Below are 12975 nucleotides of genomic sequence, written 5' to 3'. Positions count from 1 at the left end.
CACCTCACTCACGCTCCCCACCTCACTCGCTCCCCACCTCACTCACGCTCCCCACCTCACTTACGCTCCCCACCTCACTCGCTCCCCACCTCACTTACGCTCCCCACCTCACTCACGCTCCCCACCTCACTCACGCTCCCCACCTCACTCACGCTCCCCACCTCACTTACGCTCCCCACCTCACTCGCTCCCCACCTCACTTACGCTCCCCACCTCACTCGCTCCCCACCTCACTCGCACCCCACCTCACTCACGCTCCCCACCTCACTCACGCTCCCCACCTCACTCACGCTCCCCACCTCACTCACGCTCCCCACCTCACTCGCTCCCCACCTCACTCACGCTCCCCACCTCACTCACGCTCCCCACCTCACTCACGCTCCCCACCTCACTCACGCTCCCCACCTCACACGCTCCCCACCTCACTCGCACCCCACCTCACTCACGCTCCCCACCTCACTCACGCTCCCCACCTCACTCGCTCCCCACCTCACTCACGCTCCCCACCTCACTCACGCTCCCCACCTCACTCACGCTCCCCACCTCACTCACGCTCCCCACCTCACTTACGCTCCCCACCTCACTCACGCTCCCCACCTCACTTACGCTCCCCACCTCACTCGCTCCCCACCTCACTTACGCTCCCCACCTCACTCACGCTCCCCACCTCACTCACGCTCCCCACCTCACTCACGCTCCCGACCTCACTCACGCTCCCCACCTCACTCACGCTCCCCACCTCACTTACGCTCCCCACCTCACTCGCTCCCCACCTCACTTACGCTCCCCACCTCACTTACGCTCCCCACCTCACTCACGCTCCCCACCTCACTCACGCTCCCCACCTCACTCACGCTCCCCACCTCACTCACGCTCCCCACCTCACTTACGCTCCCCACCTCACTCGCTCCCCACCTCACTTACGCTCCCCACCTCACTCGCTCCCCACCTCACTTACGCTCCCCACCTCACTCACGCTCCCCACCTCACTCACGCTCCCCACCTCACTTACGCTCCCCACCTCACTCGCTCCCCACCTCACTCACGCTCCCCACCTCACTTACGCTCCCCACCTCACTTACGCTCCCCACCTCACTTACGCTCCCCACCTCACTCACACCCCCCACCTCACTCACGCTCCCCACCTCACTTACGCTCCCCACATCACTCGCTCCCCACCTCACTCACGCTCCCCACCTCACTTACGCTCCCCACCTCACTCACGCTCCCCACCTCACTCACGCTCCCCACCTCACTTACGCTCCCCACCTCACTTACGCTCCCCACCTCACTCACGCTCCCCACCTCACTCACGCTCCCCACCTCACTCACGCTCCCCACCTCACTCACGCTCCCCACCTCACTCACGCCCCCCACCTCACTCACACCCCAGCTCACTCACACCCCAGCTCACTCACACCCCAGCTCACTCACGCTCCCCACCTCACTCACGCTCCCCACCTCACTCACGCTCCCCACCTCACTCACGCTCCCCACCTCACTCACGCTCCCCACCTCACTTACGCTCCCCACCTCACTTACGCTCCCCACCTCACTCACGCTCCCCACCTCACTCGCACCCCACCTCACTCACGCACCCCACCTCACTCGCACACCAGCTCACTCACACCCCACCTCACTCGCACCCCACCTCACTCACGCTCCCCACCTCACTCGCACACCAGCTCACTCGCACCCCACCTCACTCACACCCCACCTCACTCACGCTCCCCACCTCACTCGCACACCAGCTCACTCGCACCCCACCTCACTCACACCCCACCTCACTCACGCTCCCCACCTCACTCGCACCCCACCTCACTCGCACCCCACCTCACTCGCACCCCACCTCACTCACGCTCCCCACCTCACTCGCACCCCACCTCACTTGCACCCCACCTCACTCACGCTCCCCACCTCACTCGCACCCCACCTCACTCACGCTCCCCACCTCACTCACGCTCCCCACCTCACTCATGCTCCCCACCTCACTCGCTCCCCACCTCACTCACGCTCCCCACCTCACTCACGCTCCCCACCTCACTCACGCTCCCCACCTCACTCACGCTCCCCACCTCACTCACGCTCCCCACCTCACACGCTCCCCACCTCACTCGCACCCCACCTCACTCACGCTCCCCACCTCACTCACGCTCCCCACCTCACTCGCTCCCCACCTCACTCACGCTCCCCACCTCACTCACGCTCCCCACCTCACTCACGCTCCCCACCTCACTCACGCTCCCCACCTCACTCACGCTCCCCACCTCACTTACGCTCCCCACCTCACTCACGCTCCCCGCCTCACTTACGCTCCCCACCTCAATCGCTCCCCACCTCACTTACGCTCCCCACCTCACTCACGCTCCCCACCTCACTCACGCTCCCCACCTCACTCACGCTCCCGACCTCACTCACGCTCCCCACCTCACTCACGCTCCCCACCTCACTTACGCTCCCCACCTCACTCGCTCCCCACCTCACTTACGCTCCCCACCTCACTCACGCTCCCCACCTCACTCACGCTCCCCACCTCACTCACGCTCCCCACCTCACTCACGCTCCCCACCTCACTTACGCTCCCCACCTCACTCGCTCCCCACCTCACTTACGCTCCCCACCTCACTCGCTCCCCACCTCACTCACGCTCCCCACCTCACTCACGCTCCCCACCTCACTCACGCTCCCCACCTCACTTACGCTCCCCACCTCACTCGCTCCCCACCTCACTCACGCTCCCCACCTCACTTACGCTCCCCACCTCACTTACGCTCCCCACCTCACTTACGCTCCCCACCTCACTCACACCCCCCACCTCACTCACGCTCCCCACCTCACTTACGCTCCCCACCTCACTCGCTCCCCACCTCACTCACGCTCCCCACCTCACTTACGCTCCCCACCTCACTCACGCTCCCCACCTCACTTACGCTCCCCACCTCACTCACGCTCCCCACCTCACTCACGCTCCCCACCTCACTCACGCTCCCCACCTCACTCACGCTCCCCTCCTCACTCACGCCCCCCACCTCACTCACACCCCAGCTCACTCACACCCCAGCTCACTCACACCCCAGCTCACTCACGCTCCCCACCTCACTCACGCTCCCCACCTCACTCACGCTCCCCACCTCACTCACGCTCCCCACCTCACTCACGCTCCCCACCTCACTCACGCTCCCCACCTCACTTACGCTCCCCACCTCACTTACGCTCCCCACCTCACTCACGCTCCCCACCTCACTCGCACCCCACCTCACTCACGCACCCCACCTCACTCGCACACCAGCTCACTCACACCCCACCTCACTCGCACCCCACCTCACTCACGCTCCCCACCTCACTCGCACACCAGCTCACTCGCACCCCACCTCACTCACACCCCACCTCACTCACGCTCCCCACCTCACTCGCACACCAGCTCACTCGCACCCCACCTCACTCACACCCCACCTCACTCACGCTCCCCACCTCACTCGCACCCCACCTCACTCGCACCCCACCTCACTCACGCTCCCCACCTCACTCGCACCCCACCTCACTTGCACCCCACCTCACTCACGCTCCCCACCTCACTCGCACCCCACCTCACTTACGCTCCCCACCTCACTCGCACCCCACCTCACTCACGCTTCCCACCTCACTCACACACCAGCTCACTCGCACCCCACCTCACTCGCACCCCACCTCACTCACGCTCCCCACCTCACTCACGCTCCCCACCTCACTCACGCACCCCACCTCACTCACGCTCCCCACCTCACTCACGCACCCCACCTCACTCACGCTCCCCACCTCACTCACGCTCCCCACCTCACTCACGCTCCCCACCTCACTCACGCTCCCCACCTCACTCACGCTCCCCACCTCACTCACGCTCCCCACCTCACTCACGCTCCCCACCTCACTTCTCAGTTTAACTCCTCTCCCGAAAGGCAGCACCTCTGGCAGTACAGCACTCCCTTGGCACGGCACTGGGAGTGTCAGCTTGGAACGTGTGCTCAAGTCTCTCTGTGAAAGTAGAGATCAGGAGTGGAAGTTGGCTCAGGGCTGGTTTCACACATTAGCTCTGAGCAACGGAAACCAAGGTTAACCACACGTGCCCCCCTCCCCCCACGGCCCGCCCCCGCGCTGCTCGTCAACATGGGATCACCTAACACAGACTAGAATAGACCAGACCCAGTAGCTTCTGCTCTGTGCAGTGGGTAGTTGGCCTTGGGTAGTGTAGTAACTAACTGAACAACCTGCTGGTGACATCCTGAACAAGCTTGGTTGTGAAAATAGTCTCAAGATCATTGGACTGACACAGCACAGAACACATAGTCAATATCTTTTGCCAAAGGTAGGGGAGTCTAAAACTTGAGGGCATAGGTTTAAGGTGAGAGGGGAGAGATACAAAAGGGTCCAGAGGGGCAATTGTTTCACACAGAGGGTGGTGAGCGTCTGGAACAAGCTGCCAGAGGTTGTAGTAGAGGCGGGTACAGTTTTGGCTTTTAAAAAGCACTTAGATAGTTACACGGGTATAGAGGGATATGGGCCAAATGCGGGTAATTGGGACTAGCTTAGGGGTTTAAAAAAAAAGGGCGGCATGGACAAGTTGGGCCGAAGGGCCTGTTTCCATGCTGTAAACCTCTATGACTCTATGACATCCCATCAGGTCTTTGAAAGGGTTATTCAATTCATCCCACTTCCCCCGCTCTCTCCGCACAGCCCCGCAACATCCTCCCCTTCAGCTATTTATCCAATCCCCTTTTGAAAGTCACCATTGAATCTGTTTCCACCGCCACAGTGTGTTCTCATTAAAAAATAAAATAAATCTCCCCCCCCGCTGGTTCTTTTTAAAAATTAATTCATGGACATGGACATCGCTGCTGGGCAGCATTTATTGCCCATCTCCAGTTGCCTGAGGGCAATTGAGAGTCAACCACATTGCTGTGGCTCTGGAGTCACATGTAGGCCAGACCGGGTAAGGACGGCAGATTTCCTTCCCTGAAGGACATTAGTGAACCAGTTGAGTTTTTCTGACAATCGACAATGGTTTGATGGTCATCAGTAGATGCTTAATTCTAGATTTTTAAAATTTAATTTAAACTCCCCCATCTGCCGTGTGCAAGATTCAAACCCAGAAGGTCCCCAGAGCTTTAGCTGAGTTTCTGGATTAATTAATAGTCTAGCGATAATACCACCAGGCCATCACCTCCCCCTCTGTCTGATATCTTAAAAGGACAGTGTCATTGACAATGCAGCACTCCACTGCAGAGTCCGACTGCCATGAGCGCTGAAGTCTTTAAGGTGGGGCTTGAAACCAAAGCTTTAAGGTTCCGTGGTGAGGGTGCGACTCGCTGAGGATGTGGTGTTTTGCTTCCTGTTGTGTATTGCCCTAAGATGAAGACACCCCCCAACTGCTGACAACCATTATTCAACTCACTTTATTCACACCTCCCCAACAGAGAGGGCAGCAGAGATTGGCAGCTAACAAAATGCCCAGACTGCAACATACTGCACTTGCATCAATAATGCTCTTTCTACCACACACATGACTGCATTTACCACCCCTCTCAGGTATCCTTGAAGGTTTTCTTTGGCAAACCAGGCCCGTGGTTTGAGGGCTATGATCTCGACGGTGATAAGAATGCCATGTTCCACGACGTTGATGGCTCTGTGACAGGTTACAGGGACACGTACGTGGGCCGCATGGATAACTTCCTGGTCAAGCATCCCCGATGTGAGAATGTCACGTCCTGGTTTGGCTCCGTTTGCAGTGGAAAATATGCTCAGGTAAGAACCAAATTGGGGGGGGGGGTTGGTTTTTGTGTGGGGGGGCGGGGGGGGGGGGGGGGGGGGGTGGGTGGGGGGGGTGGGGCGGGGGGGAGGAGGAATCACTTCAACATGTAAATTCCAAAGCGTCTTTCAGGAAGTCCCAAAGTGTTTCACAGCCAATGAAATATCTTTTCTAAGAGTGGTAATGTGGGAAAGACATCAACCAATTTGCACGCAGCAAGCTCCCACTAATAAGACCATGAGATATAGGAGCAGAATTAGGCCATTGGGCCCATCGAGTCTGCTCTGCCATTCATTCATGGCTGATATGATTCTCATCCCCATTCTCCTGCCTTCTCCCCGTAATCCTCCATCCCCTTACTGATCAAGAACCTATCGATCTCTGTCTTAAAGACACTCAATGACCTGGCCTCTACAGCCCTTTGTGGCAATGAGTTCCACAGATTCACCACTCTCTGGCTGGAGAAATTCCTCCTCATCTCCGTTTTAAATGAATAAATAATCTGATTTTTAGTTGTGATTTTGGTTGAGGGAAAGATATTGACCAGGAGACCAATCGCTGTCCCTCCTTGAAATATTGGTCACGGGATCTTTTACATCCACCCGAGAGAACAGGCAGGGCCCCGGTTTAATGTCTCATTTGAATGACGGCACCTCCGACAGTGCAGCACTCCTGCAGCACTGCATTGGGTCGGCAGCCTAGATTATGTGCTAGTGCCTCTTGAGTGGGATTTGAACCCAGGACCACCTTGCTTAGGTGTGAACGATCCCTACCGAGTGAAGGCTGTATATTGGAAGTGTCTTTGCAGGTAACCATACACAAATTGTGCATCTTGAGTCAGACGTGAACACTTTCGCTGGGGCAAAATTCCTTTGAATCAACTGTTAATTTCTCAGTGCAGAGGTCGATCCCACAGAACGGTACCCGACCTTTCCACAGAGTGACTCAATTCTGAAGATTGACGTGTGGAGTTTATTGGGTGACACAGTGGTTAGCAGGGCTGCCTCATAGCGCCAGGGGCCTGGGTTCAATTCCCGGCTTGGGTCACTGTCTGTGTGGAGTTTGCACATTCCCCCCACGTCTGCGTGGGTTTCCTCTGAGTGCTCCGGTTTCCTCCCATAGTCCAAAGACGTGCAGGTTTGGTGAATTGGCCATGATAAAAAATTGCCCCTTAGTGTCAGGGAGATTAGGTAGGGTGACTGCATGAGGTTATGGGGATAGGGCCTGCGTGGGATTGTGGTCAGTGCAGACTCGATGGGCCGAATGGCTTCTTTCTGCACAGTAGGGATTCTGAGTGAAAAGCCTCTGCCTTAAAGTGTAGCCATCATTTCAATAGATGATGGTCCCTCTGTGGAGCAATTAGGAATGGATGATGAATGCTGGTCTAGTTAGTAACTGCCTCATGGTGAATTAATAAAACTAGTCTTCGTTTTTGGTTGTATTTTAGAAAGAGTTTAGTGCTGAAGATTGATTGAATGAGCAACGCACGTATCAATTGGATTCCAAAAATCTCCCGGTTCACTTTGGCTGATTTATTAACATAATTCAATTGAGTGTGTGCCTTTTGCTCTGAAAGTCATTGCAGTTGGGATTAGTTTTAATTTACAAATCTCTCTGGAGCTCATTCATTTCAGTTCATTGAGATTACACTCGCATTAAGCATCAGTTCATTTCCCCAGTTAAAGAGAAGCAGTCTATCGAGTTCACCAGTCAATGGGCTCGAAGCAATAAAACTTGATTTTTGATTTGATTTACTATTGTCACGTGTATCAACATACAGTGAAAAGTATTGTTTCTTGCGCGCTACACAGACAAAGCATACCGTTCATAGAGAAGGAAAGCAGAGAGTGCAGAATGTAGTGTTACAGTCACAGCTAGGGTGTAGAGAAAGATCAACTTAATGCGAGGTAGGTCCATTCTAAGATCTGACAGCAGCTGTTCTTGAGTCGGTTGGTACGTGACCTCAGATTTTTGTATCTTTTTCCTGACGGAAGAAGGTGGAAGAGAGAATGTCCGGGGTGTGTGCGGTCCTTGATTATGCTGGCTGGTTTTCTAAGGCAGTGGGAAGTGTAGACAGAGTCAGTGGATGGGAGGCTGGTTTGCGTGATGGATTGGACTACAGTCACAACCCTTTGTAGTTTCTTGCGGTCTTGGGCAGAGCAGTAATGTATCCCTGAAACAGGTTTGTGACCGATACCCTTTGTCAGTACACTTGCTCCAATTTAGCTGACGTGGTGGTTTCTACAGCTCGGAGCACAGTCTCAAAGTCTAGGGTCTCCCATTTAAGACCGAGATGCGGATGAATTTTGTCCCAGAGCATCATTAGAGTTTGGAATTCTCTTCCTCAGAGAGCAGTGGAGGCTGGATCACTGGATACATCCTCACTGGGTTAGACAGGTTTCTGATTGATCAGGGCGGGGGGGGGGGGCGGGGGTTAATGGGGGACAGGCAGGAAAGCAGAGTTGAGGCCACAATCTTATTGAATGGCAGACCAGGCTTGAGGGGCCGAATGGCCTACTCCTGCTCCAGTTTTTAAGTTCGTGTGAAAAATGCAATGATTTGTGCTGGATGGGGAAAGGGGAGCACCTCTCATTGCTGTGCTTGCTGTCGGGAAGGAGCAACAAAGGTAGCAGCAGCTTCCTTCCCCCTGCTCCAACTGTAGAGGTAGACCACTCAACGTTTAGTTACTGAGAAAGCAAGCAGGGCAGGGGGGTTTGTGTTGGCCGGGGAGGGGGGGAATGGTTTGTGCTGGTTGTGTGGGGGGCGGGGGGGGTTAGTACTGGTCAGGTGTAGTTTTGTGCTGGAAGCTGGTTTGTTGGGAATGACCAAACACAACCTTAGGAAGAATGAAGTCCGTGCGTTTAGTATTTACAGAGCATCATTCACAACGTCACAAAGAGAGAAAGGCTCGCATTTACATAGAGCCTGTCATAGCCATTACACCTCTCCATAAGTTTGTGTGCACGAACAAGGGTTTGGGAGGGAAAGAACAAAGGGACTGGAGCTGGTAACTGGGTTAAACGTTGCTGTTGTAACTATAATTCCAGGTTTATATCCAAACGCGCCGACCTCAAAATCTGACCATGACCATTGTAAGAGATGAATACTCCAACCACCCGATGACTCTGCGAGGCATCAATCAGCGAGCAAGCTTCCAGCAATACCAGCCTGTGGTGATGCTCCAGAAAGGCTACACGATTCACTGGAACGGCAGAGCACCAGAGGAAACCTTTCTGTATCTCATCAACTTCAATAAGTAAGCTGTGGTTTCACACGTCTCATGAGAAAGCTGCCACTTGCCCATCATTGTAACAGGGCACGGATATTTCTGGAAGTTATTACAACTTTAGAAAAGTTTTTTTGAAATGTTCTCATTTTCGGTAAATGTTTGCTGATTAACACGACTGGTGTTAACTCTGGGTCAAGCTGTGTGTGGAAATGTGGCTGTGATAATGACACGTGAAGTTATCGATGAGCAAATCGCCCAGCGCTTTCCGGCAATGTAGGGTTACACTGTGAGCTATGAAGCTGCAGAACTTACTGGTTAATTTTCCCCAATCAAACCTCCCCATCCTTTTTCAGAACTTGCTGAATTTGCGCATTAGCTGCCACAGAAATTAGGACTGGTAATTAAGTGCGTAAGGGGTGGCACGGTGGCACAGTGGGTTAGCACTGCTGCCTCACAGCGTCAGGGACCCGGGTTCGATTCCCGGCTTGGGTCACTGTCTGCATGGAGTTTGCACGTTCTCCCCGTGTCTGCGTGGGTTTTCTCCGGGTGCTCCGGTTTCCTCCCACAGTCCAAAAGACGTGTGGGTTAAGTTGACTGGCCATGCTAAATTCCCTTTAGTGTCAGGGGGACTAGCAGGGTAAATGCATGGGGTTACAGGGACAGGGCCTGGGTGGGATTGTGGTCGGTGCAGATTTGATGGGCTGAATGGCCTCCTTCTGCACTGTGGGATTCTGTGATTCTACTCTGAAGACTGCAATAATTGCAATAACACTGTGGGTGATGTGGGAAAGCTCGATAGAGGCACATTCTGTGCCCAAATTAGGGAAGGGCCACATTTTTGCCAGAGCATGGCATCTCTCAATGAGCCTCGTCATTGTGAGGCACTTCCTCCACTCTTTATCTCCGACATGTTTTTGTCACACAGCTCGCTGTGGGGCAGCAGTGCTAACCACTGTGCTGTAATGATGATGACGCTGGGTTAGTAATCCAGAGTCTATGTTTTGAAACTCTTGGAGCACAGGTTTGAGTTACACCATGGCTGCTAGTGGCATGGTGGCAAAGCAGGTGTTGTGGCACAGTGGGTACCGTCCCTGCCTCCAAGCCAGCTGCCTCCGGGTTTGAGTCCCACCCAGGACTTGGTGGGAAGGGGTGTTCATAACGGACTGCAGATCCCTCCAATACACCTATGGCAGGTGGTAAGAATGGGACAGTCTCCTGGTCAGCCATGCTTGATGTGGAGTGGCCTCAAGCCTCTGGCAATAGTGACCAGCTCCGGACTTGGACACGAATGGGTACTTCCTGCCCTCTGGGTGCAGGGCGGGAATCCAGAAGTTGAAACTAAAATTCCATTTGGTCTCCCTTTAAGAGAAGGAAATCTGCCGTCCTTACCTAGTCTGGCCTGCATGATTTATTTTATTTGTTCACTGGATGTGGGCATCGCTGGCTAGGCCAGCATTTATTGCCCTTGGGAAAGTGGCGGTGAACTGCCTTCTTGAACTGCTTCAGTCCATGCGGTGTAGGTACACCCACAGTGCTGTTAGGAGTTCCAGGATTTTGACCCAGCGACAGTGAGAGAACGGCCGATATATTTCCAAGTCGGGATAGTTAGCGGCTTGGAGGTGGTGGGTGTTCCCCATGTATCTGCTGCCCTTGTCCTTCTAGGTGGCAGAGGTCAGAGGTTCAGAAGATGCCATTGAAGGAACCTGATGCAGGGTGACTCCAGATCCACCCAGGTGGCTAATTCTTAATGCTCTCGTAAGCGGTTTTGCAGCACTCAGTTCAAGGGCAATTAGGAATGGGCAACAAATGCTGGCTTGGCCAATGAAGGAATAGAATATGATCATTATTACAGCACTTAGGCCAAGAAAGTGAAAATGTTACACTGTCCAATGTTCCTGGAGGTGGTAAATTTGTTTTCGAGATTCCTAAACATTTATTAATTATTTTAATGCTTTACATTCTCTTTTTTCCCGTCCTAACCCACTCTCTCAGTTCTCTCTCTCTCTTTCGGGACCTGACTTGACTTCAGTTCATTCCATTTCATCCTCAGTCCTCCCACTGGTTCATTCTCAATCCTTAAATCTCGTTGGTTCAGAAGGTCGACCAAACCAATGCTGTCCCTCATTCACTGAGCTCTCCTGTTGCTCTCACCGCACTGTTATCCCTTCAAACTCCCAGCGAGCTGTGTGACAAAAACATGTCAGAGATAAAGAGTGGAGGAAGTGCCTCACAATGATGAGGCTCATTGAGAGATGCCATACTCTGGCAAAATTGTGGTCCTTCCCTAATTTGGGCACAGAATACCCCTCTATCGAGCTTTCCCACATCACGCACTGTGTGGTTGACAGCAGAACCAAGCTCCATCAAGTCGCACATTCTTTCATTTCCCACTTTTTGAGTGAAATCGTGTATTCGGCACTGAATTAGAATCAAATAGAATCCCCACAATGCAGAAAGAGGCCCATCGAGTCTGCATCGACAACAATCCCACCCAGGCCCTATCCCTGTAACCCCACATATTTACCCTGCTAATCCCCCTGACACTAATGGACAATTTAGCATGGCCAATCCACCTAACCCGCACATCTCAGGAGTGTGGGAGGGAACCAGAGCACCCGGAGGAAACCCACGCAGACATGGGGAGAACATGCAGACTCCACACAGACAATGACCCGATTGAACCTGGGTCCCTGGCGCTGTGACGCAGCAGTGCTAAACACTGTGCCACCGTGCTGGCCCCAACCACTGTGCTGCCGTGTTGCCCTTTAGCTGTTGATGAGTTACCATGGCGACAGGATCCTCCCCACCATCCCCATCAAACTGTCCTTCTAGATGTGTCCCAACCAGATTTGTTGATTGGTTTTTAATTTAATCTTTTTTCGTTTCTGTAGAGATGATTGGATCCAGGTTGGTCTCTGTTACCCACGAGCCACTACTTTCCAAGTCATAGCTGACATCTACCAAAGACAAAACTCAACTGCGCACAGTGTGGAGGATTACACAGCGGTGCCTTCTCTGAAAGAGGCGCAGAGTCAACCCAAACAGAGACTATTTTATTTTGACAACAGTACTGGGTATGTTCACTCTTTCCTCTCCAGACTGACTAGATACTCTGCTGGATGTTTAACAATTGTGAGGACTGAGCAATCTATTTGACCTTCCTTTTGCTTTTTAGCAAACCATAACTTCTATTTATGTAGCGACCTTAATGTGATAAGAAATCCCAAACCATTTCACAGGAGCATTAAAGAAAAGTCTGATTTAGATGGCACAGAGGTTAGCACTGCTGCCTCGCCAGGGACCCGGGTTTGATTCCCGGCTTGTTAGGAGCAGGTTAGCGTAAATCATAGAATCCCTACAGTGCAGAAAGAGGCCCTTTGGCCCATCGAATCTGCACTGACCACAAATCCACCCAAGCTCTATCCCCGTAACCCCATTTACCCCGACACTAAGGAGCAATTTAGCATGGCTAATCAACCTAACTCGCACATCTTTGGACTGTGGGAGGAAACCGGAGCACCCGGCGGAAACCCACGCAGACACGAGGAGAATGTGCAAACTCCGCACAGACAGTGACCCAAGCCGGGAATCGAACCCGGGTCCCTGGTGCTGTGAGGCATGATGTGGAGAAGCGGTCACGGGCATTCGGCCTCTGATATTCGGGTAAGCGTTCTCCAAGGCGGCCTTCGCGACACACAACAGCGCAGAGTCGCTGAGCAGAAACTGATAGCCAAGTTCCGCACACACAAGGACGGCCTCAACCGGGATATTGGGTTTATGTCACACTATTTGTAACTCCCACAGTTGCGTGGACCTGCAGAGTTTCACTGGCTGTCTTGTCTGGAGACAATACACATCTTTTTAGCCTGTCTTGATGCTCTCTCCACTCCCATTGTTTTGTTTCTTAAAGACTGGATTAGTTGTAAGTATTCGCATTCCAACCATTATTCATGTAAATTGAGTC

General features: G+C 53.6%; 1 protein-coding gene across 4 annotated transcripts in view; it reads left to right on the top strand.

The window, feature by feature from the left end:
* Positions 1–12975, top strand: part of cemip2 (cell migration inducing hyaluronidase 2) — a 107167-nt gene that overhangs the window by 76680 nt on the left and 17512 nt on the right. For all 4 annotated transcript variants that reach the window (XM_078213947.1, XM_078213946.1, XM_078213948.1 and 1 more), the window contains exons 17-19: positions 5563–5778; positions 8830–9038; positions 11903–12085. In XM_078213947.1, the coding sequence (XP_078070073.1) occupies positions 5563–5778; positions 8830–9038; positions 11903–12085 (608 nt within the window). The remainder of the gene's footprint in view (positions 1–5562; positions 5779–8829; positions 9039–11902; positions 12086–12975) is intronic.

The sequence above is a fragment of the Mustelus asterias genome, chromosome 6 (assembly GCF_964213995.1).
Source record: "Mustelus asterias chromosome 6, sMusAst1.hap1.1, whole genome shotgun sequence".
Classification (NCBI taxonomy): Eukaryota; Metazoa; Chordata; class Chondrichthyes; order Carcharhiniformes; family Triakidae; genus Mustelus; species Mustelus asterias.
This window is presented reverse-complemented; position numbering and strand designations above follow the sequence as displayed.